At 56.1% G+C, this 27200-nt stretch overlaps 3 protein-coding genes across 57 annotated transcripts in view; 2 read left to right on the plus strand and 1 right to left on the minus strand.

The window, feature by feature from the left end:
- MINK1 (misshapen like kinase 1) overlaps nt 1-10333 on the plus strand; it is a 71011-nt gene extending 60678 nt beyond the window's left edge. For 4 of the 50 annotated variants that reach the window (XM_077969851.1, XM_077969856.1, XM_015118346.3 and 1 more), the window contains exons 13-33: nt 1907-2023; nt 2486-2572; nt 2780-2998; nt 3214-3387; nt 3709-3969; nt 4396-4481; nt 4898-5010; nt 5245-5333; nt 5538-5561; nt 5686-5849; nt 6241-6346; nt 6427-6564; nt 6777-6885; nt 7313-7480; nt 7588-7731; nt 7943-8077; nt 8273-8373; nt 8463-8612; nt 8699-8858; nt 8947-9086; nt 9482-10333. In XM_077969851.1, the coding sequence (XP_077825977.1) occupies nt 1907-2023; nt 2486-2572; nt 2780-2998; nt 3214-3387; nt 3709-3969; nt 4396-4481; nt 4898-5010; nt 5245-5333; nt 5538-5561; nt 5686-5849; nt 6241-6346; nt 6427-6564; nt 6777-6885; nt 7313-7480; nt 7588-7731; nt 7943-8077; nt 8273-8373; nt 8463-8612; nt 8699-8858; nt 8947-9086; nt 9482-9565 (2769 nt within the window). In that variant the 3' untranslated portion in view covers nt 9566-10333. Of the gene's footprint in view, nt 1-1906; nt 2024-2485; nt 2573-2779; nt 2999-3213; nt 3388-3708; nt 3970-4395; nt 4482-4644; nt 4756-4897; nt 5011-5244; nt 5334-5537; nt 5562-5685; nt 5850-6240; nt 6347-6426; nt 6565-6776; nt 6886-7312; nt 7481-7587; nt 7732-7942; nt 8078-8272; nt 8374-8462; nt 8613-8698; nt 8859-8946; nt 9087-9481 lie in introns of all 50 variants that reach the window. The other 46 variants (XM_077969854.1, XM_077969857.1, XM_077969831.1 and 43 more) reach the window with 21 other exon arrangements.
- A 3-nt stretch (nt 10334-10336) lies between these two features.
- Nucleotides 10337-26735, minus strand: CHRNE (cholinergic receptor nicotinic epsilon subunit). 3 transcript variants are annotated; one of them, XM_077970053.1, is made up of 13 exons: nt 26194-26735; nt 14912-15054; nt 14741-14785; nt 14508-14617; nt 14221-14376; nt 13822-13922; nt 13314-13514; nt 13117-13231; nt 11740-11854; nt 11471-11657; nt 11279-11385; nt 10981-11169; nt 10337-10889 (listed from the first exon to the last, which is right to left on the minus strand). In XM_077970053.1, exons 1-12 carry the CDS (start codon nt 26222-26224, stop codon nt 11014-11016), a joined length of 1467 nt encoding a protein of 488 aa, XP_077826179.1. In that variant the 5' UTR covers nt 26225-26735; the 3' UTR covers nt 10337-10889; nt 10981-11013. The 3 variants fall into 3 exon arrangements, with proteins under 3 accessions (XP_077826179.1, XP_077826180.1, XP_014973840.3); XM_077970054.1 differs by lacking the exon at nt 26194-26735 and adding an exon at nt 25875-25973 and having other exon boundaries at nt 10337-11169; XM_015118354.3 differs by lacking the exon at nt 26194-26735 and adding an exon at nt 15312-15392 and having other exon boundaries at nt 10337-11169.
- Nucleotides 11808-15207, plus strand: C16H17orf107 (chromosome 16 C17orf107 homolog). 4 transcript variants are annotated; one of them, XM_015118355.3, is made up of 4 exons: nt 11808-12104; nt 12206-12415; nt 12507-12794; nt 12872-15207. In XM_015118355.3, exons 1-4 carry the CDS (start codon nt 11988-11990, stop codon nt 12968-12970), a joined length of 714 nt encoding a protein of 237 aa, XP_014973841.3. In that variant the 5' UTR covers nt 11808-11987; the 3' UTR covers nt 12971-15207. The 4 variants fall into 4 exon arrangements, with proteins under 4 accessions (XP_014973841.3, XP_014973842.3, XP_077826208.1 ...); XM_015118356.3 differs by having other exon boundaries at nt 12507-12776; XM_077970082.1 differs by having other exon boundaries at nt 12206-12776.
- Nucleotides 26736-27200: the final 465 nt, after the last annotated feature.

Raw genomic sequence — 27200 nt, forward strand, 5'->3', positions numbered from 1 at the left:
GCTGAGGCAGGAGAATGGCGTGAACCCGGGAGGCGGAGCTTGCAGTGAGCTGAGATCCAGCCACTGCACTCCAGCCTGGGCGACAGAGTGAGACTCTGCCTCAGAATTAAAATAAAATAAAATGCCTTAAATCAATGGCATTTCTGTTGAAACAGTTACATGATTTCAAATTTCATGATTAGCTGGACTTAACAAAAAATGTGTCTAAATAATAGGCAATAGACCAGATGCGGTAGCTCACTTTCGGAGGCTGAGGTGGGTGGATCACCTGAGGTCAGGAGTTTTTGAGACCAGTCTGGCCAACATGGTGAAACCCCATCTCTACTAATAATACAAAAATCAGCCGGGTGTGGTGGCACGTGCCTGTAATCCCAGCTACTTGGGAGGCTGAGACAGGAGATTCACTTGAACCCGGGAGGCAGAGGTGAGCAGAGATCACACCACTGCACTCCAGCCTGGGTGACAGAGTGAGACTCCATCTCCAATACTACTACTAATAGTAATAACCCGGCCGGGCGCGGTGGCTCAAGCCTGTAATCCCAGCACTTTGGGAGGCCGAGACGGGCGGATCACAAGGTCAGGAGATCGAGACCATCCTGGCTAACACGGTGAAACCCCGTCTCTACTAAAAAATGCAAAAACCTAGCTGGGCGAGATGGCGGGCGCCTGTAGTCCCAGCTACTCGTGAGGCTGAGGCAGGAGAATGGCGTGAACCCGGGAGGCGGAGCTTGCAGTGAGCTGAGATCCGGCCACTGCACTCCAGTCTGGGCGACAAAGCGAGACTCTGTCTCAACAACAACAAAAATAATAATAATAACCCGCAGCATCCACACTGTCCACCTGCTACCCCCAAAGCAGGCCCTCTCATTGTTGAACAAAAAATAATTTGCAAGAAAACCTGCTACAGAAGAGCCTTGTGCAGTTTTGAAAATATAGGCCGGGCGCGATGGCTCACGCCTGTAATCCCAGCACTTTGGGAGGCCAAGGCGGGTGGATCATGAGGTCAGGAGTTCAAGACCAGCCTGTCTAATATGGTGAAACCCCATCTCTACTAAAAATACAAAAAATTAGCCGGATGTGGGTGGTGCACACGCCTGTAGTCCCAGCTACTCGGGAGGCTGAGGCAGGAAAATCACTTGAACCCGGGAGGCGGAGGTTGGTGTGAGCCAAGATCATGCCACTGCACTCCAGCCTAGGGAACAGAGCAAGACTCTGTCTCAAAAATAAATAAATAAATAAATAAAATAAATAAATATAGCGTTCAGATAGCATAGTGACAAAGTCCTATCTAACGGCGTGGAGAAGGCGTGCCAGCAACTTCATTGCAGGAATAGGCACAAGTTCCCTCAAGTGTAAGGGCCCCTTAGGGCTTGCGCTTTTGTTGTTGTAGGCGGTGGTGGCGGTGGTGGTTGTGGTAGACTTTGTGATCGGAAATACCGTGAAAGTCAAGTACCACCTGGGCATCGGGGCTTGCCAAGGAGCGGGCCAGGTCCCTTTTCTGTGCTTTCTGTGCACGGGCACCTGGTGCCCTCTTGTGGCCAAAGTCTATCGCTACGACCCGCTCTGTATGGACTTCAGGCAAAGGTCGGTTTTAGGCTAGGAGTGCTGGGGATGCTTGTTTTGAGTTCGGGTTTTGTTTGTTGTTTGGTGGGGTGTGGGTAGGGGAAGGTGTTGTCTAGCTAAGCACACCCCACAGGCAGCGGTCAGTCTCACAGCCTCTCTCATCACAGCTACTGGCTGTTTTCCCGAGCCCAGCCCCGCGGGCCCTTGGGTGGGGATGGGTATAGTTACAGAAACAAGCGCAAGCCTCCGTGGTGAGCAAGGAGAGCTCCCTCCCTGTCCATGGAGGGACAGTGGTGCCGCGGTGTCCGGTATGGTCCTTAAGACCACCTGGCTCTCCCCATAGCAACAGCGGCGGGAGCGGGAGCAGCGGAAGCTGCAGGAGAAGGAGCAGCAGCGGCGGCTGGAGGACATGCAGGTTCTGCGGCGGGAGGAGGAGCGGCGGCAGGCGGAGCGCGAGCAGGTAGAGCGCCGCACCCACATCCCTGCCCTCCCGCCCTCCCGCTCCTGCTGCCTGCCGCCCCTGCTCCCCGTGCCCTTCCCCCTTCTCTCCCCCCCACCCAGATTCCTCCTATCTTTTCTAGCTTCACTCTTTCTCTCTGTTTTCTCCCACCCTTCAACCCCAACCCTGGCCCCCTCCCTCCTCCTTCCCTGCCTCATTCCCATCTCTGTACCCCATCCCTGATTCTCCCTGGCCCCTTCCTCATCCCCCTCATTCCCTGTGCCCTCTTCTTCCCCATCTGTGCCGCGTGGCCCCCCGGGGCTCATGCCATCCCCTCCCCTACCTCTCTCTTACTTTTCCCCTGCACCCCCTCATCCTCCTCCTGCGGATCCCTTCCTCCTTCTCCAACTCGCTGCTGCTGCCCTCCTCTGCCTCTTCCTCCTTCCCTGCCCTCTGCCCCCCACCCTACACCCCGCCCCCCAGGAATATATTCGTCACAGGCTAGAGGAGGAGCAGCGACAGCTCGAGATCCTTCAGCAACAGCTGCTCCAGGAACAGGCCCTGCTGCTGGTAACGGGTCCCTCAGCGTCCTCTGGGAAGATGCTTTTCAGAGCTTCTTTGCTGGAACGGGATGGGAACACTTCAAGGGAAGGGATTCACCCAAGACATCAAGGGAATACATCTCCTCTCTAGGCAGTTGGAGAAAAGAGAGGGCATGCCTGCTCTGACTCCCAGGCCACACTCTGCTGAGCCCTCTCTCCCTACCCTTGGGCCCAGGAATACAAGCGGAAGCAGCTGGAGGAGCAGCGGCAGTCAGAGCGTCTCCAGAGGCAGCTGCAGCAGGAGCATGCCTACCTCAAGTCCCTGCAGCAGCAGCAACAGCAGCAGCAGCTTCAGAAACAGCAGCAGCAGCAGCTCCTGCCCGGGGACAGGAAGCCCCTGTACCATTATGGTCGGGGCATGAATCCCGCTGACAAACCAGCCTGGGCCCGAGAGGTACTCACTGCCTCCTTTGCCTCCTGAGACTGCAGTCCCACTGCCTGAGGCCTGGAGAGCCACAAGAAGTGGTTGTTCACAGGAACAGGCACCGAGCAGGGGAAAGGAGCACACAGCACACAGCATAGGACAGGAGTGGTGAGGGCGGGCGGGGCCCTCAGTTTTGAGAACAGGGAGGCAAGAGCTGGCCTGCTTGACATCCCTTCACATCACAGGTAGAAGAGAGAACAAGGATGAACAAGCAGCAGAACTCTCCCTTGGCCAAGAGCAAGCCAAGCAGCACGGGGCCTGAGCCCTCCATCCCCCAGGCCTCCCCCGGGCCTGCAGGACCCCTTTCCCAGACTCCTCCTATGCAGAGGCCGGTGGAGCCCCAGGAGGGACCGCACAAGGTGAGTCTCTCCCCACTCCTGTCTTACTGCAGACACAGGGAGCTTTGCTCAGAGCCCAGGTGCACACACACACACACACGCACACACACACCTGCTCAGCCCTGAGCCAGGATTCCAGAGCACAGGCTATGTGGACAGACACACTCACCTGCTTCTTGCTGCCTATGTCTGTCCTGACTTAGCTGTCCTCAGGCTCAAGGAACCCCTTGTCCTTCAATGGAGGAAGGGGCAACTAAAGTCCCTTCCCACCTCAGACCCCGATTTGCAGGTGGGGACCTGCCATGGAGCAGGCAGCCCACCCTCCCTGGTCTCTCCCTGCAGAGCCTGGTGGCACACCGGGTCCCACTGAAGCCATATGCAGCACCTGTGCCCCGATCCCAGTCCCTGCAGGACCAGCCCACCCGAAACCTGGCTGCCTTCCCAGCCTCCCATGACCCCGACCCTGCCATCCCTGCACCCACTGCCACGCCCAGTGCCCGAGGAGCTGTCATCCGCCAGAATTCAGACCCCACCTCTGAAGGACCTGGCCCCAGCCCGAACCCCCCAGCCTGGGTCCGCCCAGATAACGAGGCCCCACCCAAGGTAAGGACAGCCTGTGGGCCCAGGGAAAAGCAAGGAACTAGTCATGAGGAGAAGGAGGGCAGTGAAGGGGCCGCATGGGGAAGAGTGCAGGGCGGGAAGCCAGAGAAAGCTAGGGCGCTGCCCAGCAGGGCTCAGCCGTCCAGCTGAGGAGGCAACGTGGAGGTGTGGCATTGATGCCCCTGGGGAGCGTGGGAACGGAGAAACGCCCAGGGTGTTTCGGGGCCGCTAAGGGGCAGACTTTGTGAGTTAGAACCGCAGCTCCAACCATCTCCCAGCTTCATAACCTTGGACGTATTCACTAACTTCCCTGAACCTCAGTTTTCTCATCCATCAAAGTGAGGAGCTCACCTCTCAGAGGTGAGGCTCAAACATCTCTGAAGTGCCCGTCGCAGCGCCAGCTCGCAGCACGTGGACTTCTCTCCACAGGTGCCTCAGAGGACCTCATCTATCGCCACTGCCCTTAACACCAGTGGGGCCGGAGGATCCCGGCCAGCCCAGGCAGTCCGTGCCAGGTAATGCCTGGGTAGGGCAATGCCTGGGTGAGGTCTGAGGACAGCCTAGGGAGTAGGGGGGCACAGGGACTTTACCAGCCTACCCACCTAGGGGTGGGCAAGCCCCAGCCCCATCACCTCAGCGCCCCCCCGCCCCCTCGGCACCCCTGTGCTCCCTTCACAGACCTCGCAGCAACTCCGCCTGGCAAATCTATCTGCAAAGGCGGGCAGAGCGGGGCACCCCAAAGCCTCCAGGGCCCCCTGCTCAGCCCCCTGGCCCGCCCAACGCCTCTAGGTAATGGAGTCGTACCCCGACTCACTCCCACCTCTCACTTCTGCCACCTGCTTCCCTGGTGATGGCTCCCTCTGCAGTGCAGCTCAGCACCCCAGAGAGGGGAGCACCCTGCCTCCCTGACCCTGACTCTGCCCCCCAACAGTAACCCCGACCTCAGGAGGAGCGACCCTGGCTGGGAACGCTCGGACAGTGTCCTCCCGGCCTCGCACGGGCACCTCCCCCAGGCCGGCTCACTGGAGCGGAACCGCGTGGGAGGTACGTGAGCCAGGGCTGGGCAGCCTGCTCTGGGCCTGGAGTCTTATCAGGATGGACCCTGCCTTTGGTGGCTTTGGACTGGGACACCCACAGGGACAGGGAGGACCTGCGTGGGTATGGAACTCGGGGCTGAGTTCTGGGGCTCAGGGGCAAGGGGTCAGCCCAGGTGTGGGCTTGAGGCCATCCCTTGTCCAGGCATCAGTGACCTTTCTTCTTCCACCCTGCCATGTCCAGCCTCCTCCAAACTGGACAGCTCCCCAGTGCTCTCTCCTGGGAATAAAGCCAAGCCCGATGACCACCGCTCGCGGCCAGGCCGGCCCGCAGTGAGTCGCCTGGTGGCCGGCACCGCCTGCCTCATCCTGGTTTGGGGCTTAGCCCCAGGGAGCTGGGTGCCAGGGGGGGTCTCCGCGGATCTACTGGGAAGGGCTGTGGGGATGGAGGGACTGGTGCTTCTCATGCTACTAACCTTTTCTAACCTCTTTCCTAACATCTCTCCTGGCTCGCTCTTCCCCTGCGGCCCCTCCCAGAGCTATAAGCGAGCAATTGGTGAGGTTAGTGAGATGGGCCTGCTTGTGGGGGCCCCTCCTGTCACCTTGCTGGGGTGTCCCAGCACCCTTTGTCTGCCTCCACCCAGGCCCACCTTCTCCCTGCCCCTCACGTGGCTCCTCCCCGCAGGACTTCGTGTTGCTGAAAGAGCGGACCCTGGACGAGGCCCCTCGGCCTCCCAAGAAGGCCATGGACTACTCATCGTCCAGCGAGGAGGTGGAGAGCAGTGAGGATGACGAGGAGGAAGGCGAAGGCGGGCCATCAGAGGGGAGCAGAGACACCCCTGGGGGCCGGTACGGCATCGGGAGTGGGGCCCTCCCACTCCAAGGCACAAGGAGGGAGGGGAAGTGGCAGTGGAGGGAGAGGTAGGGCTTTGGGGCAAGTCTGAGGGAGAACAGCGCCCTTCTCTAGAGAGTGGGGTGAGGGTGCAGGTTCCTGTCTCTCTCCTGCTGTCCTGTGTGTTGTGGGGTGGCCTCTCCAAGTGCCTGTCTGCTCCTGTGCCAGCCTGCCCTGTGTGCCATGCAGGGAAGCACCTCACGGTGGAACAGGGACTACCCCGTGAGGGTGGAGCAGGTTGTGTTTTGAATAGAGACAAAAGCCTGGGCTCTGGCTTCCATCTGCTGCCTTTGGCACTTCTGTGGCCACGGGCAGGACCTGGAGAGGCCCCACCTTCCTCTCTCACAGCAGCGATGGGGATACAGACAGCGTCAGCACCATGGTGGTCCACGACGTCGAGGAGATCACCGGGACCCAGCCCCCATACGGGGGCGGCACCATGGTGGTCCAGCGTGTGAGTGAGCCTCCGCTGCCTCCCCTGTAGCTGTGTGTGCCCTCCTCAGCCCCGTGCCGACCCTGCCCTCTGTCCTGTAGACCCCTGAAGAGGAGCGGAACCTGCTGCATGCTGACAGCAACGGGTATACAAACCTGCCTGACGTGGTGCAGCCCAGCCACTCACCCACCGAGAACAGCAAAGGCCAAAGCCCGCCCTCGAAGGATGGGAGCAGTGACGTAAGTGGGCCGGAGGCAGGTCCGCTGGGGGAGAAGAGCCCGGGCGGTGGGCAGGAGGTCTGGGTGCTGGGTCATGGCAGAGGATGGGGCGGAGCGCTGGGAGCTGGACAATGGGGGTGCCAGCTGGGGAGCTGGAGCCTGGGAACAGCAGCAGGGGCAGGGCCGCAGCTGGACTTGCACTTGTTTGCCTGACTGCTGCCCCCCCACCACAGTACCAGTCTCGTGGGCTGGTAAAGGCCCCTGGCAAGAGCTCGTTCACGATGTTTGTGGATCTAGGGATCTACCAGCCTGGAGGCAGTGGGGACACCATCCCCATCACAGGTGAGGACGGGAGGACAGACCTGCCATCAGGCTGGGGTCCAGGGGCAGCCTGGAGGGGAGCATGATGGTCTTGAGACGCAGCCTCACAAAGCCACAGGACCTCTCCCTTGGGCTCTAGCACCTGCCCGGGCAGAGAGAAGGAAGGGCCTCTGCGACCCCTCCACAGGAGAGAAAATGCTCACAGTAGCCAGGGGACCTGGGCAAAGACTCAAAGCTAGCAAGTGACAGAAATGGGACTTGAGCCAGGCCTTCTGACTCAAAAGGGGGGTCCAGCACTCTATCCCCCTCTCCCGTGCACCCCTTCTCCTCCCGTCTTTTTCCTTTCTGTGTATTATGAGGCGCCAAGACCTGATATAGGGGATGGAGGTAGAAAGAGATGGGGTGAGAAGCTGCAGCCCCTCCTCCCGCCTCCTCCTCCTTCTGGCAGCCCTAGTGGGTGGAGAGGGCACTCGGCTCGACCAGCTGCAGTACGACGTGAGGAAGGGCTCTGTGGTCAACGTGAATCCCACCAACACCCGGGCCCACAGTGAGACCCCTGAGATCCGGAAGTACAAGAAGCGATTCAACTCTGAGATCCTGTGTGCAGCCCTTTGGGGTAAGCCAGGGCAGGGACAGCTGAGGGGGCTGTGGCGTGGCTCCCATGCTCCTGGTTAGGCAAGGGCCTGGCTGAGCCTCTGACCTGCCCAAGGGCTCCTATTGCAGGGGTCAACCTGCTGGTGGGCACGGAGAACGGGCTGATGTTGCTGGACCGAAGTGGGCAGGGCAAGGTGTACGGACTCATTGGGCGGCGACGCTTCCAGCAGATGGACGTGCTGGAGGGGCTCAACCTGCTCATCACCATCTCAGGTACAGGTGCGGCGAGTGGGGGAGGGAGGAGGGGCTCAGCTCCCTGGCGCTGTCACTGTCTTCTGCCCGGGAGGAGGGCAGCCTTGGTCCAGGCACTGGAAGGTGAAGCGGCACTTTCTCACCCCTTGTGGCATGCCGACAGAGGAGGCCGGGGCGGTGGCAGCCGGGCCTCAGATGAGAACGGGGGTGTGTCTGTCTGTCCGTCCCTCAGGGAAAAGGAACAAACTGCGGGTGTATTACCTGTCTTGGCTCCGGAACAAGATTCTGCACAATGACCCAGAGGTGGAGAAGAAGCAGGGCTGGACCACCGTCGGGGACATGGAGGGCTGCGGGCACTACCGTGTCGGTGAGGATGTCCCAGCGGAGTGGCCAGCGCATCCTTGTTCATGAAGAGAGAGAAATGGGCCTGGGTCTAGTGGCTGAGAAAGTTTGGGAGCCAGGGACTTGGGGCCTGGGTGGGGCAGTGTAGTGACAGACCACGGGGAGGCGCCCGTGGCCCAAGAAGGGAAGCCTCAGCATCCCTCTTCTCTCCGGCCCCCAGTGAAATACGAGCGGATTAAGTTCCTGGTCATCGCCCTCAAGAGCTCCGTGGAGGTGTACGCCTGGGCCCCGAAACCCTACCACAAATTCATGGCCTTCAAGGTAACCCCAGCCTCGGCCCCTAGCACCATCTGGAGTCCCAGCGCCTCTCCCCGTGCCCCTGAGCCCTCCTCTCCTCCGCTTCTCTGCAGTCCTTTGCCGACCTCCCTCACCGCCCTCTGCTGGTCGACCTGACAGTAGAGGAGGGGCAGCGGCTCAAGGTCATCTATGGCTCCAGTGCTGGCTTCCATGCTGTGGATGTCGACTCGGGGAACAGCTATGACATCTACATCCCTGTGCACGTGAGCTTGGCGGGGCTGCTGGAGGAGTGGGTTCGCCCAGTCTGGGCACCAGACACGGAGACTCCAGCCCACCTCCTTCTCCCCAGATCCAGAGCCAGATCACGCCCCATGCCATCATTTTCCTCCCCAACACCGACGGCATGGAGATGCTGCTGTGCTACGAGGACGAGGGTGTCTACGTCAACACATACGGGCGGATCATTAAGGATGTGGTGCTGCAGTGGGGAGAGATGCCCACCTCTGTGGGTGAGTGAGCTGCCGCCCTCCCAGCCACATGCCCCTGAGGTGGCCTCGGGGGGCAGCCTGCTCAGCCCCTCACCTGTTTTCCCCACAGCCTACATCTGCTCCAACCAGATAATGGGCTGGGGTGAGAAAGCCATTGAGATCCGCTCTGTGGAGACGGGCCACCTGGACGGGGTCTTCATGCACAAACGAGCCCAGAGGCTCAAGTTCCTGTGTGAGCGGAATGACAAGGTGGGAGTCTCCTTCCCTCTGAACGGCCTGCCGTCCCGGCTGCTGTGACCCCAGGCCCCTGGGCAGAGGTCTGGGGAGAGGATGGTCGTGGTGTCTCCCTGAAAGCGGGCCCCTCTGGGAGTTCGGAAGGAAGGCAGCCACTACCACTGCCCTGCGCTCCCTTCAGTTCTGAGGACTTTCCAGCTGGCGCCCAGGGGGCTGGTAGTGCACCCTCTCCCCTAACATCCTGGCCTTTCCTCTGGGTGAGGGGCCCTGTGAGTCTCCTCCTGCAGTCTCTCTCTCCCCCTCACCTCTTCTGCCACCCCTTCTTCCCTTCTCCCCGCTTCTTCCCCTCTCCCAGTTCATTGAGACCCCTGACCCCAGCCCGTGGTGACTCCTTCTCTTGCCCCACCCAGGTGTTTTTTGCCTCAGTCCGCTCTGGGGGCAGCAGCCAAGTTTACTTCATGACTCTGAACCGTAACTGCATCATGAACTGGTGACGGGGCCCTGGGCTGGGGCTGTCCCACACTGGACCCAGCTCTCCCCCTGCAGCCAGGCTTCCTGGGCCGCCCCTCTTTCCCCTCCCTGGGCTTTTGCTTTTACTGGTTTGATTCACTGGAGCCTGCTGGGAACGTGACCTCTGACCCCTGATGCTTTCGTGATCACGTGACCATCCTCTTCCCCAACATGTCCTCTTCCCAAAACTGTGCCTGTCCCCAGCTTCCGGGGAGGGACACAGCTTCCCCTTCCCAGGAATTGAGTGGGCATAGCCCCTTCCCCCTTTTCTCCATTTAAGAGGAGAGTGCTTGGGGCTTGAACCCCTTACCCCACTGCTGCTGACTGGGCAGGGCCCTGGACCCCTTTATTTGCACGTCAGGGGAGCCGGCTCCCCCCTTGAATGTACCAGACCCTGGGGGGGGTCACTGGGCCCTAGATTTTTGGGGGGTCACCAGCCACTCCAGGGGCAGGGACCATTTCTTCATTTTCTGAAAGCACTTTAATGATTCCCCTTTCCCCAAACTCCAGGGAATGGAGGGGGGACCCCGCCAGCCAAAACGTTCCCCCCTTTCCCAACCCCCATCTCCTCCTCTTCTAGCCCATGCCCTTCCCCGTGGAGGGAGGGAGCAGGGAGCCCTCACTCTCCACGCCCCTTGCTTGCATCTGTATATAGTGTGAGCAGCAAGTAACCCTCCTCCTCCCTCCCCCCACCCCTCCTCAATGTAGTGGCCTTGGATATCCTGTTTGTTAATAAAGACAATTCAACCAGCTCCCACCATGCAGGCCCCATTTTATTGCTTTCTCTCAGTCCTGTATACTAGGCAGAGAGCGCCTCCAGGGTGCAGAAGAAAGGGGCAGGGTGGGCTGGGATCTGCAATGAGTGAGCCTCATGGGGGTTGGGATGGGCAGTGCTGGGCCAAGAAAACCTAGAAGAAATGACTGCAGGAGGACCAGGGCAGCCTCAGCCCTAAACTTGTGGGCCAGAGGGCCACCGGCACTGAAGGGGTTTGGTTCCCACCAGCTCCAGCAGAGCCAGACCAGGGAAGAAGAGGGTTTCCTGGCTCCAGCCTCCCTATGTGCAAGTCCTGCAAAGGGGTCTCCTGTCTGGCTCTGAGATGAACAAAGGCAGCTCACAAGCTGGCAGCCTCCAGAGTCCCCTGGGGCTGGGCCTGAGAAAGGCTGGGAGGTCAGCAAGGCTGAATGAAGGGCAGTCCTTGCTTTCTGGAACACTGGCACCTGAGAGCCTGTGTGAATCGTTTCCTCCTGCTGACCCCTGGACTGGGGCCAGGCCTACACACACCAAGGGGTGGGCACACACCATTCTTCCTGTAAAGTTCACAAAATACAGATTGATCAGCCGTGGGAAGGGATCATAATGCCGCGGTGGCGGCAGCCTTTTTCAAAATCAGTTTCCTACTGGAGATGGGTGGGAAGTTGAAGTCGGTGCGCACTAAGGCTGGATACACGGCGGGTACGGGAGATCAGGCACTCGGTTGAAGTAGGCCCCGAGGAAGATGAGGCTGGAGCCCACGCTGAAGAGCACCAGAGCGGCCCAGAAGCAGATGTTGTCAAGGGCATTCCCCATGCGCACCCAGTCGGACACTTCCTGGGGAAGGGATGGCACAGTCAGTAAAGAGGCAGCTGCTGGAGCCAGCTGCATGGGAGACAGTGGGGGGCCTCTGCCGCGCTCCACCCGCCTCTGGCTCCCGTCCCACCTCGCCGGTGGCCTCCTGATCTCTCGTGCTCTCGGCCACGAAGTTCACGGCATCCACACAGCAGCGGACCTCGGGGGCGGCGGCGCCCAGGCTCTGGCAGAAGGCAGCTGGCGGGGAAAACACCGGGGTGGGCCGTTAGGAGCCTCCCCCGTGGCAGGCACCCCCCGCAGCCCGCCGGGCCACTGTGCTCACCCGTCCAGGTCCCGTGCCGGTGCCTCTGCCCCTCAAACACGAGCTCGCTCCGCGGCTTTTTTAGTATCAGCTCCTCCGCGCGGAGCAATAAGCCCACAGACGACGCCCGCCTTGGAGGCGAGGCGGCTCGGGGAGCCTCGGGGGGCGGCGGGGAGCCCAGCAGGCGCGGCAGCAGCTCCAGGAGAACCTGGGTTAGAGGCGGGGCTTAGGGGGCGGGGTTAGTAGTAAGCTCCACCCCCACCGGGCCGCACCGGCCCCTCCGCACTTACGTGGCGCAGCCGCGGGGACATGCTGTGGGTCGTGGGCGTCCGCAGGGACACGTTGAGCACGATGACGCAATTCATGACAATGAGCGTGGCGACCACCATGACGAAAATAAGGAACCTGAGAAGCCCACAATGCGTGACATCACCGCTCCCCCTCCCAGCTACGGAAGGTGCCACGCGCTCTCTGACCTCACAAACACGGCTTCTCCTGGCACGGGTTGGTTACGCCCTCCAGCTGCGACCCCTGCGCGATGACAGACGCATCCCCCAGCCCTTCTCCCGTCCTACCACTTGTGGCAGCCATGAAGGGAACCCCCAGCTCCCTGGACACCCTGATGTGGATCTACCACTTCCACAGCTCCACCGAGGTGAGGCTACGCCCGCCGAGGGCAGCACCTCGACACTTTCTGGGTAGGTCTCCTGCGCGCCCTGTGACCCTTGCCCTGCTACTGCTCTGCTCCATCTCCAGGTGGCCCTCCAGCCCCCACTTCTGTCTTCCCTGGAACTCTCCGTGGCCGCAGCCCATGAATATCTGGAGCAGAGGTTCAGAGAGCTGAAATCCCTGGAGCCACCGGAGCTGAATATGCAGGGGATGCTGCCTGCCCCGAAGCCCACCCTGGGGCTGGTGTTAAGAGAAGCCGCAGCCAGCCTCGTGAGCTTCGGCGCCACCTTGTTAGAGGTGGGGTACTGGGGGGCTCAGGATACGCGGCAATCTGGCAGCGGGAGCAAGGACCTCTGCCTCCCCGCTAACCCCTGTGCTCCCATTGCAGATCTCAGCCCTGTGGCTGCAGCAGGAGGCGCGGCGACTAGACAGCAGCGCGGGCCCAGCCCCAGACGGCGGGGATCCGGGTGCAGCTCTGAGCCGGGTAGCCCAGGCCGCGGGGCAGGGGACTCGGCAAGCTGGGGCTGCGATGGGCGCCGGCGCCCGGCTTCTAGTCCAGGGAGCGTGGCTATGCCTGTGTGGACGGGGTCTGCAGGGGTCTGCCTCATTCCTGCGACAGTGGCAACAGCAGCTAGGCCTCGGAATCCCCGGAGAACCAGTGAGCTCGGGATGCGGGGTGAGTTGGGGGCCAGAGGCGGCGGCGGCGGCGGCGGCGGGGCTAGGGAGGCACTGAGCCGGACCGTCCCTCAACAGAGCTACTCAGGAGACCTCCAGGTGACGTCCAGCAGCAGTGAGGAGGACGGCAGACCAGGGACTCCATCCCCGTCCCAGCCCCACCCGGCGTCCGAATAAAGCCCAGGGCGGGGCGAGACAGCCAGAGCTTCTCCCGGGGTCTCTGGGTTTTGGCCACGCCCCCACCCGACAACCCCCCTTGGCCCCGCCCTTCACACTGGCCACGCCCCCGCGGGGGTCACCGCCCAGACCTGCTCCGCCCTTACCTGCCCAGGAGCGGCACGCTCAGAGACGTCTCTGGGATTTTCTGGGCAATGAGGAACAAGAAGACGGTCTGGGCGAGCAGGACGTTGATGGAGACCGTGCATTTCTGGCCGCCGGCTGGAGGGAGAGCCGGTGAGAGCGGGCCCCGCCTCCCGGGAGCGACCCCGGGTTTGGGTGTGGGTTCGGGGCCACTGCTTACCCTGCGCCGGCAGGAAGTAGGCGAGAAGCACCAGGCCCGAGATGAGCACACAGGGCACGATGATGTTAATGACGTAGAACAGCGGCTTCCGGCGGATGATGAGCGAGTAGACGACGTCAGTCTCCCCTGGGCCGTCGGTGGCGCCACTGTCGTGGCGGCGGATCACCCCCGGGCAGTAATCGATGGCCCACTCGCCGTTCTCTGCGGGACGCGGGCAGGGTCAGCCGGCTGACGGCGGGCTGAAGAGGAGGCTGCGGCTGTCTGCACCAGGGTCATGGGCCGTCAGGGTGGGGGCAATTCGGGCAGAAAAGGGCATTCTCTTTGAGGGTATGGAAAGCCAGAAGGCAGGACTAGAGTAACAATCGAGAATGATTTCAGGACAGGGGTAAGCTAAACCCGGTTGCGGAAGTCATCCTCCAGTGGCATTGGTCTGGGGCAAGCCCACCCTGGAAGTCCCCTCTCTGGACCCCGTCTAGAAGCGGGTTTTTCTGAGCAGGCGGGGCTTCACCAGTATAGGCCTCAGTGTCGATGTCGATCTTGTTGATGGTCTCGCCGGAGTCGTCCACAGCAAAGGTGAACTCCACTTCTTCGGCATTGTACGTCTGAGAGCTGCGGAGCCAGGGCCGGGAGCCCACCCCACAAGCTCTGACCCGGGCCCCAGCCTCAGACCCTGCCCTGGAAGCTGGGATCTAGCGGGGCTGCGAGGCCCCACCCCTTCACCCAGGCCCAGCCCGCGCGCCTCTGTTCCCACCTCTACCTCGGACTCCGCTCCAGCGTCCCACCCTGTGCCTACAACTGGCTCCACCTCCAGCGCGAAGCCCCGCCCCGAGGGCGGTGCTGCCACTTGGCCCCGCCCACACACAGGCCCCTCCCATAACCGTCCGAGCCTCGGAGTAACTCTTCCCACCGGAAAATAAGCGAACAGTTCTGCCAATCGAAGGGGAAGTAGGTGACCTCCACGGCGCAGACGCTGCGGTAGATGGCCGGAGGCAACCACGTCACGGAGCCGTCCTCGTAGACCAGCACGTTGACGTCGTAGGCCACGCCGAACTGGCCATCAATACTGTGAGCTCGGGGAAACCGAGCTTTTTGCACAGATCTGCACCCTCTCGGAGTACCCCCCCTTCCCCAACCAAGTCCAGCCCGCACCCCAGGCTGGCTTCCCTCCAGCCTGGCATCCGGCCCGGTTCTCACTTGTTTTCCAGAACAATCTCTGGCAGCCACACGAGTTCTGAAGGGACTCGCAGAATTTCTATGCCCCCAAAGTCGTCCTTGCTGTAGTTGAGTCGGTAATCCTGCCAATCCTAAGGGGTGGGGGACGGAAGGACGCGTACCCTGCATCTCCCACCTGGCGTTGCCTGGGAGGGGTGTGGGGGAAAAGGAGTCCCCTGGACAAGACCTAACACTGTTCCCCAGATTTGACTCACGATTCCGATCCAGACGTTAGTGGTGAGAGTCTCCTCTTTTTCATTCTGCAGATGGGAGATGGGGATGATTGAAGTGAGATTTCAGGGCCAGAAGTGAGCTTTAGGACCAAGCTCAGCGGTTGGGGCCAGAAGTGGGGTTTTTGGCTTGTGATGAGGGTGGGGATATCTTACCAGTGAGATGAGATTCGTCAGGGTGACCTTGAGACTGATGGTGACAGTATCCTCAGGCTCCCGCACTGGCCGGCTTCCTGAGTCATAGTTGTCGAAGAGATGGTGATAAAGACGCAGTTCTTCGTTCTTCCCCACACCACTGCCTGCGATGGGGTCAAGCAGGAAGGGTCATTGGCAATAATGAAGAGGCTGAATTACCTCTCCTCTCTGCTTCCCCTGGGTCCTCACAGGCCTCTGAGGCTGTGTATTATCCGTATCTGTCTCCTAAACCAATTATACTGTGCCTGGAAACCAAATACTGTGTCTCAGTCTTCATCTTGGTCTCTGTCTTTGCCTTCCCAGTCCCTTTATGTCGGTATCTGTGTGACCAATTGCCTCTCACCCCGGCCCCTGTCCATACCGAGGAGCCCCAAGAGGAGCAGGACCCCAAGAGGAACCCCTGCCATCCTGCTGCCTGGTTCTCAGGATTATTCTGAGCTCTGGAAGGCTTGGAGGGGGCAGGCCAGGGTGCATGTGTGAGGGGGAGGAGGGTGTTAGTTCCGGGCTGTTAGGGGACTGTCACCTAATCCTCTACTCACTCCTGCTGCAGCTGGGGACATTTTGGCTGCTTCCAGAGGCAGCTGCCCCATCCTGTGTTTCCTGCCCCTGCCCCGCCCCAGTCCAGCGTCCTTTGCCTGGTCTTTGGCCAGCTCCCCAGCCACAGATGTGAGCCTCTCCTGAGAGGCACCTGCAACCACAATCCTAGTAGCAGAGGGTGGGAGACACTGCTTTCAACAGGCACTGATGTCCTTTGAGTAAGCTGCCCTGTGTAGGTGACCCTGCCCAATGAACACATCTGAGGATGTGACACACCCCTTGCCTCCCATTCTCCCCCATGTGGAACACACACTATCACCACCCAAGCTCACAATGCCTTTCCTGCCAGCAGAGTGGCAAAAATCAGCCTCCATAAAGACCTGATAAAGAGACAGGTGGTCACAGGCGATTGGCCCTGCGGTAACAGGGATGTCACCTAGCAAAGGAGATCATGTAAAGGGCCCACCTCCTTCCACAACCTGATCTCCAGGTTTGCCCATCCCCAGCCCCTCTGGATGTGAGCACCAACCGGAGACTTTGTTTCTCCTTGTCTGTCCCTGCTGCCACCTTGTGGTCACAGATGATAGTACCGTCTTCCCCATCCTACTCTCCTAAACACACACACACACACACCTGATGACACCTTAATTGATCCTTTCGATTTTTTTTTGAGTCTCTCTCTGTCGAGTTTCACTCTTGTTGCCCAGGCTGGAGTGCAATGGCGCAATCTCGGCTCACTGCAACCTCTGCCTCCTGGGTTCAAGAGATTCTCCTGCCTCAGCCTCCCGAGTAGCTGGGACTACAGGCACATGCCACCACGCCCAGCTAATTTTTGTATTTTTTAGTAGAGACGGGTTTTCACCATGTTGGCCAGGATGGTCTCGATCTCCTGACCTCGTGATCCGCCTGCCTCGGTCTCCCAAATTGCTGGGATTATAGGCGTGAGCCACTGCGCCCAGCCTCGATGTTTCTTTTTTTTTTTTTTTTGCAGGGGGTTGGGGGAGAGGATCTCATTCTGTCACCCAGACTGGAGTGCAGTGGCACCATCATATTTCACTGTAGCCTCTGAAACTCCTGGGCTGAAGCGATCCTCCTCCCAGCTTCCCAAAGGGTTAAGATTACAGGCATGAGCCACCACGCCCGGCCTCAGTGTTTCTTAATGCCTTCTTGAACCATTTTAATCACCTGGAGGGGGGCTTATTTTAAATGCAGATTCCTAGGCTCCATTCCCAGAGAATTCTGATTTTGGGACTAGGGTGCCGGGAATCTGTATTTTTAGGAAACTGTCCAGGTGTTCCTTGTGAGGTAGGAGGGGCTGGCCTAAGCATATTTTCTGCTTACACCTCACTTCCTCACAGCAGTCCAGCAAAGCAATGATCACTGTCCTGAATGAAAGGGGATGCTAAGGTCGGGATCCAGGGCCACACAAGTAAATTGGCAATAATGCATGAGACTTATCAATCAACTCCATTGATCACGTACACCTGTGTTTATTTTATCCTGCACTAAACACTTTCAAGGCCATCACTTTTGGATCTCCTTCCCCCATCTATGCGGTAGGTCATAATCACCTCCATGTTACAAGCAAGGACACACCAAAGAACAGAGTGTCCATGGGGCTCCTTGTCCATTTCCCACATATGCGTAAACCCTCTGTGTCCACTCCCACGATTTCCATTTCAGACTCCCTTTCTGGGTCTCTTTAACCCAGCTCATCTCGTTGCATGTGGCTAGAACGTGGACTAACTCTCGAGTCTGTGCTGCTGCTTATTCCACAGCCTCCGGGTCAAGGCTTGGGACAATAATTGTGATAAATGCAAGTATTTATTCAAACATTAATGGACACCTACAAAGTTCCCCCTCACAGGGCTGGGTGCTGTGGTTATTGAGATGGATAACACAAGCCTCAAGGAATTATCATCTAATGACAGAGACCTGTCAACAGCCAGTGACACCAGACTATGAGAAGCATAAAAAAAAAAACAGGTGCTATGGAAGCCATAGCTAGGGTGAACCAGATCTGTCAGAAAAGCAAGGTTTCGGCCAGGCACAGTGGCTCATGCCTGTAATCCTAACTATTTGGGAGGCCGAGGCTGGAGGATCATTCATCCCAGGAGTTCGAGACCAGCCTGGGCAACACAGTGAGACTCCCATCTCTACAAAAAAACATTAACAACAAAAAAATTAGCCAGGCATCAAGGTGCATGCCTGTAGTCCCAGCTACTTAGGAGGCTGAGGTGGGATGATTGCTTGACCCTAAGAGATCAAGGATGCAGTGAGCTATGATCGCACCACTGCACTCCAGCCTGGGTGACAAGCAAGACCCTACCTCAAAAAAATAAAGTTTCCGGCCGGATGCGGTGGGTCACGCCTGTAATCCCAGCACTTTGGAAGACCGAGGCAGGTGGACCACCTGAAGTCAAGAGTTCGAGACCAGCCTGGCCAACATGGTGAAACCCCATCTCTACTAAAAACACAAAAATTAGCTGGGCGTGGTGGCCGGCGCCTGTAATCCCAGCTACTCGGGAGGCTGAGGCAGGAGAATCACTTGAACCCAGGAGGCGGAGGTTGCAGTGAGCTGAGATCGTGCCACTGCATTCCAGCCTGGGTGACAGAGCGAGACTCCATCTCAAAAAACAAAAAAATGCAGTTTCTCCTTGGTTTCCTGTGGCCTCGCACATGGACTGGAACCCACTGGACCAGTGTCAGAGACCAAGGCAGCTCTAGGGCCTGTTCCCTGATCTCTCTGTCTCCGCTGCTCTGTCCGCTCTCTCCTCCTCTCTCTTCGTCAACACTGCCCATCCCCCCTACTTTGCATGTCCCCTTCCTACAGTGTAGTTTCTGCTTTCTCATCACCTGTGCATCATTTCACCACGGTCTTGGCCCCAGACCAACTTCTTGGCTTCCCTCTGCAGAGGCAGCAGTTTTGTTCCCGTTGCTACTGCCCGATGCTATGAGAGCTTGCGGTGCAGACACTGAAGGAGGGTCATGGGGTTGGCCTAAGACTCTCGTTTAGGATGGATGGTGGATGTGGCAGGCCCTATGACACCACAAGTCCGGTGCCTTTCACCCTCTCCCAACCCAGCCCACTTCTCCTATATGTTTAGCTCCCAACACGGCCTGTCATGATGCCATTCTCACTGCTAGAGCTGAAATATATACAAATATATTAAATATAGATAAATCAATATAGTTAATATAAATTCACTTTATCCTCCCCAGCAGGATTCAAACTTGAAATCGTGCTTCCAAAAGTTATTATGAGGAAAAAAACCTAACAATCTGATCAAAAAGAGGGCAGAAGATTTGAACAGACAATTCTCAAAATAAGACATACAAATGCCAAACAGGTATAAGAAAAGGTGCTCAGCATCATTGGTGATCAGAGAAATGCAAATCAAAACTACAACGAGATAGATATCATCTCATCCAAGTTAAAATGGCTTACATCCGATAGACAGGCAATAAATGCTAGTGACAGTGTGCAGAAAAGGGAAGCCTCGTACACTGTTGCGAATGTAAATTAGTACAAGCACTATGGAGAACGGGTTGGAGGTTCCTCAAAACAACTAAAAATTGAGCTCCATATGATCCAGCAATCCTACTGCTGAGTATATGCCTCCCAAAAAGGGAAATTAGGCCGGGCATGATGGCTCATGCCTATAATCCCAGCACTTTGGGAGGCCAAGGCGGGTGGATCACCTGAGGTCAGGAGTTCAAGACTGGCCTGGCCAACATGGCAAAATCCCATCTCTATTAAAAGTACACAATTAGGCCGGGCGCGGTGGCTCAAGCCTGTAATCCCAGCACTTTGGGAGGCCGAGACGGGCGGATCACGACGTCAGGAGATCGAGACCATCCTGGCTAACACGGTGAAACCCCGTCTCTACTAAAAAGTACAAAAAAAACTAGCCGGGCGAGGTGGCGGGCGCCTGTAGTCCCAGCTACTCGGGAGGCTGAGCCAGGAGAATGGCGTGAACCCGGGAGGCGGAGCTTGCAGTGAGCAGAGATCCGGCCACCGCACTCCAGCCTGGGTGACAGAGCGAGACTCCGTCTCAAAAAAAAAAAAAAAAAAAAGTACACAATTAGCCCGGCGTTGTAGCAAGCGCCTATAATCCCAGCTACTCGGGAGGCTGAAGCAGGAGAATTGCTTGAACCTGGGAGTTGGAGGTTGCAGTGAGCCAAGATCGCGCCACTGCACTCCAGCCTGGGCAGCAAGAACGAAACTCCATCTCAAAAAAAAAAAAAAAGGGCATCAGGATATCGAAGAGATACCTGCACTCCTCTGTTTGTTGCAGCACTAGAACTAGCTGAGAATGAGCAGCACTACAATGGCTAAGATTTAGAAGGACCTAAGTGTTCATCAACAGATGAGTGGATAGGCCGGGTGCAGTGGCTCAGGCCTATAATACCAGCACTTTGGGACGCCGAGGTAGGAAGATTACTTGAGCCTGAGAGTTCAAGACCAGCCTGGGCAATATAGTGAGACCCCATCTGTAAATAAATAAATAAAAATTTAAAACACAGATGAATGGGGAACCAAGATCATGCCACAGCATCCTAGCCTGGGAAACAAGAGTGAAAACTCTGTTGAAAAAAGAAAAGAAAAGAAAAGAAAAAAACACAGATGAATGGATAAAGAAAATGTGGTGCATATACACAATGGAGCATTATTCAGCCATAAAAAAGGATGAGATCCTGTCATTTGCAACAACATGAATGGAACTGGAGATCGTTATGTTAGGTGAAATAAGCCAGGCACAGAAAGACAATCATCGCATGCTCTCATTTATTTGTGGGAGCCAAAAATCAAAACAATTGACCTCATGGACATAGAGAGTAGAAGGATGGTTACCAGAGGCTGGGAAGGGTAGTGGGCGGGTAGGCGGATGGTGGGGATGGTTAATGGGTACAAAAAAAAATAGAATAAGACCTACTATTTGATAGCACAACAGAGTGACTACAGTCAATAATAACTTCATTGTACATGTTTTTTTTTTTTTTGTTTTTTTTTTTTTGAGACTGAGTCTGGCTCTGTCGCCCAGGCTGGAGTGCAGTGGCCGGATCTCAGCTCACTGCAAGCTCCGCCTCCCGGGTTTACGCCATTCTCCTGCCTCAGCCTCCTGAGCAGCTGGGACTACAGGTGCCCACCACCTCGCCTGGCTAGTTTTTTGTATTTTTTAGTAGAGACGGGGTTTCACCGTGTTAGCCAGGATGGTCTCAATCTCCTGACCTTGTGATCCGCCCGTCTCAGCCTCCCAAAGTGCTGGGATTACAGGCTTGAGCCACCATGCCCGGCTCATTGTACATGTTAAAATCACTTAGAGTGTAATTGCATTGTTTGTAACTCAAAGGATAAATGATTGAGGGAATTTTTTAAAAAGTGATTATGGCAAGGATCCTTCAAAAAAACGCTCTCGGCCAGGCACGGTGGCTCACACCTGTAATCCCAGAACTTTGGGAGGCCGAGACAGGCAGATCATGAGGTCAAGAGATCAAGACCATCCTGGCCAACATGGTGAAACCCCGTCTCCACTAAAAACACAAAAATTAGTTGGGCATGGTGGCATGTGCCTGTAGTCCCAGCTACTTAGGAGGCTGAGGCAGGAGAATCGCTTGAACCTGGGAGGTGGAGGTTGCAGTGAGCCAAGTTGCACCACTGCACTCCAGCCTGGCGACAGAGCAAGACTCCATCTCAAAACAAAACAAAACAAAACAAACAAACAGAAAACACTCTCAGCCCAGAGTCCAGTGTCCCCTGCTCTAAGTAGTTTCACTCAGGTGTGATTTCCATCCATTCTCCAAATGATGGGCTAAATCCTCAAGCACCATGACTACATCATGTATAAACAATACATCACACACACACCCCCACAACATAGAAAATGCAACAGTGGGCCGGGCGAGGTGGCTCGTGCCTGTAATCCCAGCACTTTGGGCAGCTGAGGCAGGTGGATCACTTGAGATCAGGAGTTCGAGACCAGCCTGAACAACATGGTGAAACCCCATCTCTACTAAAAATAGACAATTTAGCTGGGCACAGTGGCTCACGCCTGTAATTGCAGCACTTTGGGAGGCCGAGGCGGGTAGATCACGAGATCAGTAGTTCAAGACCAGCCTGATCAACATGGTGAAACCCTGTCTCTACTAAAGGTACAAAAGATTAGCCGGGCGTGGTGGTGCACACCTGTAATCCCAGCTACTCAGGAGGCCGAGGCAGGAGAATCATTTGAACCCAGGAGGCGGAGGTTGCAGTGAGCCAAGATCGCGCCACTTCACTCCAGTCTGGGTAACACAGTGAGACTTGGTCTCAAAAAAAAGAAAAGAAAAGAAAAGGAAAAAAGAAAAAAGAAAAAGAAAATTTAGCCGGGAATGGTGGTGTGTGCCTGCAGTCCCAGCTATTTGGGAGGCTAAGGCAGGAGAATCACTTGAACCCAGGAGGCGGAGGTTGCAGTGAGCCGAGATAGTGACACTGCATTCCAGCCTGGGCCACAGAGCAAGACTCTGTCTCAAAATAATAATAATTTTAAAAAATAAGCTGGAGCAGTGGTTTACGCCTGTAATCCCAGCACTTTGGGAGGCTGAGGTGGGCGGATCATGCGGTCAGGTGATGGAGACCATCCTGGCCAACATGGTGAAACCCCGTCTCTACTAAAAATACAAAAATCAGCTGGGCGTGGTGGCGCATGCCTGTAGTCCCAGCCACTTGGGAGGCTGAGATAGGAGAATCGCCTTGAACCAGGCAGTCAGAGGTTGCGGTGAGCTGAGGTCGCGCCATTGCACTCCAGCCTGGTGACAGAGCGAGACTCTGCCTCAAAATAATAATATAACAATAATAATAATAAAATGCAATAGTGAACAAGACTACATTTGAGCCAACAACCTGCACAGGAGAGATGCTCGTGGGTGGGGGTTACAGTGAGTAGAAATCCTCATCCGTGGATGGCTAAGCCCATAGATGGATGCATGGCCATGGGCCCCACGCATAGACCGCATACACCCGAGAGCGCCAGGGGCTGGAGCTGCAACTTGTGAGTGACCAGTGCATCCCAGGGGCGCACCTGCTGTCTTGCTCCTCAGGCTGGAGGAGTTTCCGGAAGGGGCTCTTGCCACTTCCCAAGTCACAGCAGTGAGTTCCTGCCAGTGCTGGCAGCAACGCTCAGCCACCGTCTTTGTCTAGGTTTGGTTTGCTCACAATGAGGATTGCCTAAGGGGGTTGAGACTTCCTGCCGAGTTAGTGGAGTCAGGCACAGGCCTGCTAGCCAGGGCTGATGGTTCGTATTTTCATAATAAAAATTCCCCAGAACCTAAGTGGGCTGCCTGACAATTCCCCCTACACACACAGACACACACACACACACACACAAGCACAGACACACACACACAGAGGCACGGACACACACATACACACACACACACAAGCACAGACACACACAGACACATACACACAAGCACAGACACACACACACAGAGGCACGGACACACACACAGACACACAAGCACAGACACACAGACACACAAGCACAGACACACACAGAGGCATGGAACACACACATACACAGACACACACACGCAAGCACAGACACACAGACACATACACACAAGCACAGACACACACACACACAGAGGCACGGACACACACACAGACACACACAGACACACACACACAAGCACAGACACACACAGAGGCACGGACACACACATACACAGACACACACACGCAAGCACAGACACACACACACACACAGACACACACACAAGTACAGACAGACACACACACAGACACACACACAAGCACAGACATACACATACAGACACACACACACAGACACACATACAGACACACACAAGCACAGAGCACACACACACACACAGGCATGGATACACACACACGCAGACACACACACACACAGACACACAAACACACACACACCCCGGGATACTTTGACTTCCAAGTTAGACCCAAAGAACTCAGCTCAACAGGAAGTCACTCCCGTCGCCTGCCGGCTTCTGGCTAGCAGCGCGGAACAGCTGCCCCAGCGGCCAGGCTGCCAGGCCGCGGCCTCTCAGGCTTCAGTGCCCTCACAGCGCAAATATCCCCAGGCTGGCCAGAGGAGGGCCCCCTCTCCATTCCACACAAAGACCTGCTCTTGATCTGTGAACAGAAGTAGGTTCAGCTGAACCAGAACAAGGAGGTGTAGTAGACCTGGATTTTTTCCTTTTTTTTTTTTTTTTTGAGGTGGAGTCTCCTTCTCTCACCAGTCTGGAGTGCAGTGGTGCGATCTCGGCTCACTACAACCTCCCGGGTTCAAGCGATTCCCCTGCCTCAGCCTCCTGAGTAGCTGGAACTACAGGCGGCACCACCACACCCAGCTAATTTTTGTATATTTAGTAGAGACGGGGTTTCACCACGTTGGCCAGGCTGGTCTCGAACTCCTGACCTCAGGCGACCCACCGCCTCGGCCTCCCAAAGTGCTGAAATTACAAGTGTGAGCCTGTATGAAGGAAATACATGAAGTCATGAGTGCTTTATCTTCCAGCACCCTCCCTTCTGAGAACTATCTGTCTCCAATCCTGTGGGCCCAGAGGATCTGCCTGGAGCAGAGAGAACCCACCCCTGGCCAGAGTGGACTGATCTCAGCGACACCTGACCCAAGCCAGGCCAAAGAAAGTCCCTTCCCTGGGAATGTTCTCAAGCAGAAATTCAGGAAGGCAGTCTGTCTCTGCTGCCACAAGCTATGAAACCTGGATGCATGGGCCGCCACATTCATTCCTCATCTTTTACGTAGAATTAGAGAGAATGCAGCTGAGACGCAGACAAGTAGAGACAAGAATGGGCCTCGGCATTCCCGCCCCGTCCCAGGAATACCTGAGGCCCAGCAGAGCGGCTACAGGCCGGCTTCCCACAAGTCCTTTGATTGAATGAGGTACCTCAGCCTCTTTCCAATAAATCCCCCTTTTCTTGGCTTAATATATGAGGATTTTCAGAGAGGGCAGGGTGGCTCATGCCTGTAATCCCAGCACTTTGGGAGGCCAAGGCGGGCGCTTGAGCCCAAGGGTTCAAGACCAGCCTGGGCAACATGGTGAAACACCACCTCTGCTTAAAACAAACAAACAAACAAACAAAAATTAGTCCGGTTGGTGGCATGCACCTGTAGTCCCAGCTACTCAGGAGGCTGAAGTGGAAAGATGGGAGGATCAATTGAACCTGGGAGGCAGAGGTTGCAGTGAGTGGTGATCCCACCACTGCACTCCAGCCTGGGTGACAGAGCGAGACTCTGTCTCAAAAAAAAAAAAAAAAAAGAATTTTCAGGTCAGGTGTGGTGGCTCCCACCTGTAATCCCAGTACTTTAGGAGGCTGAGTCAGGCGAATCACCTGAGGTCAGGAGTTCGAGACCAGCCTTACCAATATGGTGAAACCCTGTCTCTACTAAAAATACAGAATTAGGCTGGGCGCGGTGGCTCACGCCTGTAATCCCAGCACTCTGGGAAGCCAAGGCAGCCGGATCACGAGGTCAGGAGATGGAAACCATCCTGGCGAACACGGTGAAACCCCGTCTCTACTAAAAATACAAAAAAATTAGCCGGGTGTGGTGGCGGGTGCCTGTAGTCCCAGCTACTCGGGAGGCTGAGGCAGGAGAATGGCGTAAACCCGGGAGGCGGAGCTTGCAGTGAGTGGAAATGGCACCACTGCACTCCAGTCTTGGTGACAGAGCAAGACTCCTTCTCAAAAAAAAAAAAATAAATAAATAAAATAGATAAATAAATAAATAATTAGCTGGGTATTGTGGCATGTGCCTGTAATCCCAGCTACTCAGGAGGCTGAGGCAGAAGAATCGCTTGAACCCAGGAGGCGTAGGTTGCAGTGAGCCGAGATTGCACCACTGCACTCCAGGCTGGGCAGAGTGAGACTCCATCTCAAAAAATAAATAAATAAAAATTAGCAGGGCATGGTGGCACGCCTCTGTAATCACAGCTCCTCAGGAGGCTGAGGCAGGAGAATTGCTTGAACCCAGGAGGCGGAGGTTGCAGTGAGCCTAGATCACGCTACTGCACTCCAGCTGGGCAACAAGGCAAGACTCTGACAAAGAGAAAGAGAGAGGAGAAAAAAAAGAAAAAGAAAAAAAATGAAGCCAAGAAAGTCGTAGAGCAAAACAAGAATCAATGAAGTAATTAGTATTTCAGAGGAAAGAAGGCCTTTCTTCCTTTCCCTAGAACCCAAATCAGAGACCACAAAGAAAAAGAAAAAATACATCAACTTCTGTAGGGCAAAAACTATAAAGTGAAAGGCAGGCGAATAACAAACTGGGAGAAAATGTCTGCAACCAGCCACTTATCTGCTGTATTTATAAAGCCCTCAGAGAAAGCCATGAAAAGCTGACAAAACCTGGGCTGCCGGCAGATGTAAAAGCACCGCAGGGAAACGGTGAGGAACTCCAAGAGAGAGGAAGCCCTGGATTTGGAGAACAGCACACCAGAGGGGGGCTGGTGCCTGGGAAAGAGATGAACAAAAATGGTAAAAACTCCAAAGTGATTTCAAAGAGGGATAAAAATGTGGAGGGTGGGGGAGGGGGAGATGGAGAGATAGAGGAGAGGGAGGCCACCAGGGTGGCCCCAGGCCCAGGGCTAAGCGCTCACCCTCCCCAGGAGGCAATCTCTTTACCAACTTGGGTAAAGAAGAGAAAACAAAAGTCCTTGAGACTTACCAGTACAGGAAGAAGAGTCCATACCGGTCATCTTGTTAGAAAAGATCTCAGCCAGGCGCAGTGGCTCACGCCTGTAATGCCAGCACTTTGGGAGGCCAAGGCGGGCGAGTCACCTGGGGTCAGGAATTCAAGACCAGCCTAGCCAACATGGAGAAACTCTGTCTCTACTAAAAATACAAAATTAACTGGCTATGGTGGCAGGTGCCTCTAATCCCAGCTACTCGGGAGGCTGAGGCAGGAGAATTGCTTGAACCTGGGAGGTGGAGCGTGCAGTGATCTGAGATCGCACCACTGAACTCCAGCCCGGGCAACAGAGTGAGCCTCTACTGCAATAAAAAAATTTAAAAAGAAAAAAGAAAAAAAAGAAAAGTAAAGATCTCGAATCCGCTTCTCACTTCAGCACAGAGGCAGAGGACGAGAATGAATCGATAAGGAGAGTCTCCATGTCAGCAAAGGATGGACACTGCTTCACGGGCAGTTTCCACCACATCGTGGGCTTTGCCTTCAGGAAGTGAGAAGGTGGTGGTAGAGATGATGCCGCTGCAGAAGCCAGATGAGGGTCCAGCTGCTCTTGAAAGTTCAGGAGGAAAGGATTCAAAATCAGAGAAAAACTACTAAGAACTCCCAGTTCCTAAACAGTTTGATGAGGTGGGAATCCCAAACAGAAAGGAGGCAAGAAGTAATGACAGCTGGGCATGGTAGCTCATGCCTGTAATCCCAGCACTTTGGGAGGCCAAGGTGGGCGGATCACCTGAGGTCTGGAGTTCGAGACCAGCCTTGCCAGCATGGTGAAACCCCATCTCTACTAAAAATACAAAAATTAACTGGGTGTGATGGCACATTGCTGTAATCCCAGCTACTCAGAAGGCTGAGGCAGGAGAATATCTTGAACCCGAAGACAGAGGTTGCAGTGAGCCGAGATCGTGCCACTGCACTCCATCCTGGTGACAGCGCAAGACTCCGTCTCAAAAAAAAAAAAAGAAAGAAAGAAGTATACCTGTCACCCA

This window comes from Macaca mulatta, chromosome 16 (genome assembly GCF_049350105.2).
Source record: "Macaca mulatta isolate MMU2019108-1 chromosome 16, T2T-MMU8v2.0, whole genome shotgun sequence".
Taxonomy (NCBI): Eukaryota; Metazoa; Chordata; class Mammalia; order Primates; family Cercopithecidae; genus Macaca; species Macaca mulatta.

Coding starts and splice junctions, on each gene's coding strand:
- CHRNE (XM_015118354.3), bottom strand. CDS start 15,357: ATGGCAGGGGTTCCTCTTGGGGTCCTGCTCCTCTTGGGGCTCCTCG. Junction 11,658..11,739: donor TGTCCCCGCGGCTGCGCCAC/GTAAGTGCGGAG, acceptor CCTCTAACCCAG/GTTCTCCTGGAGCTGCTGCC. Junction 11,170..11,278: donor ATCAGGAGGCCACCGGCGAG/GTGGGACGGGAG, acceptor TCCCTTCCCCAG/GAAGTGTCCGACTGGGTGCG.
- C16H17orf107 (XM_028835928.2), top strand. CDS start 11,988: ATGACAGACGCATCCCCCAGCCCTTCTCCCGTCCTACCACTTGTGGCA. Junction 12,105..12,205: donor ACTTCCACAGCTCCACCGAG/GTGAGGCTACGC, acceptor CTCCATCTCCAG/GTGGCCCTCCAGCCCCCACT.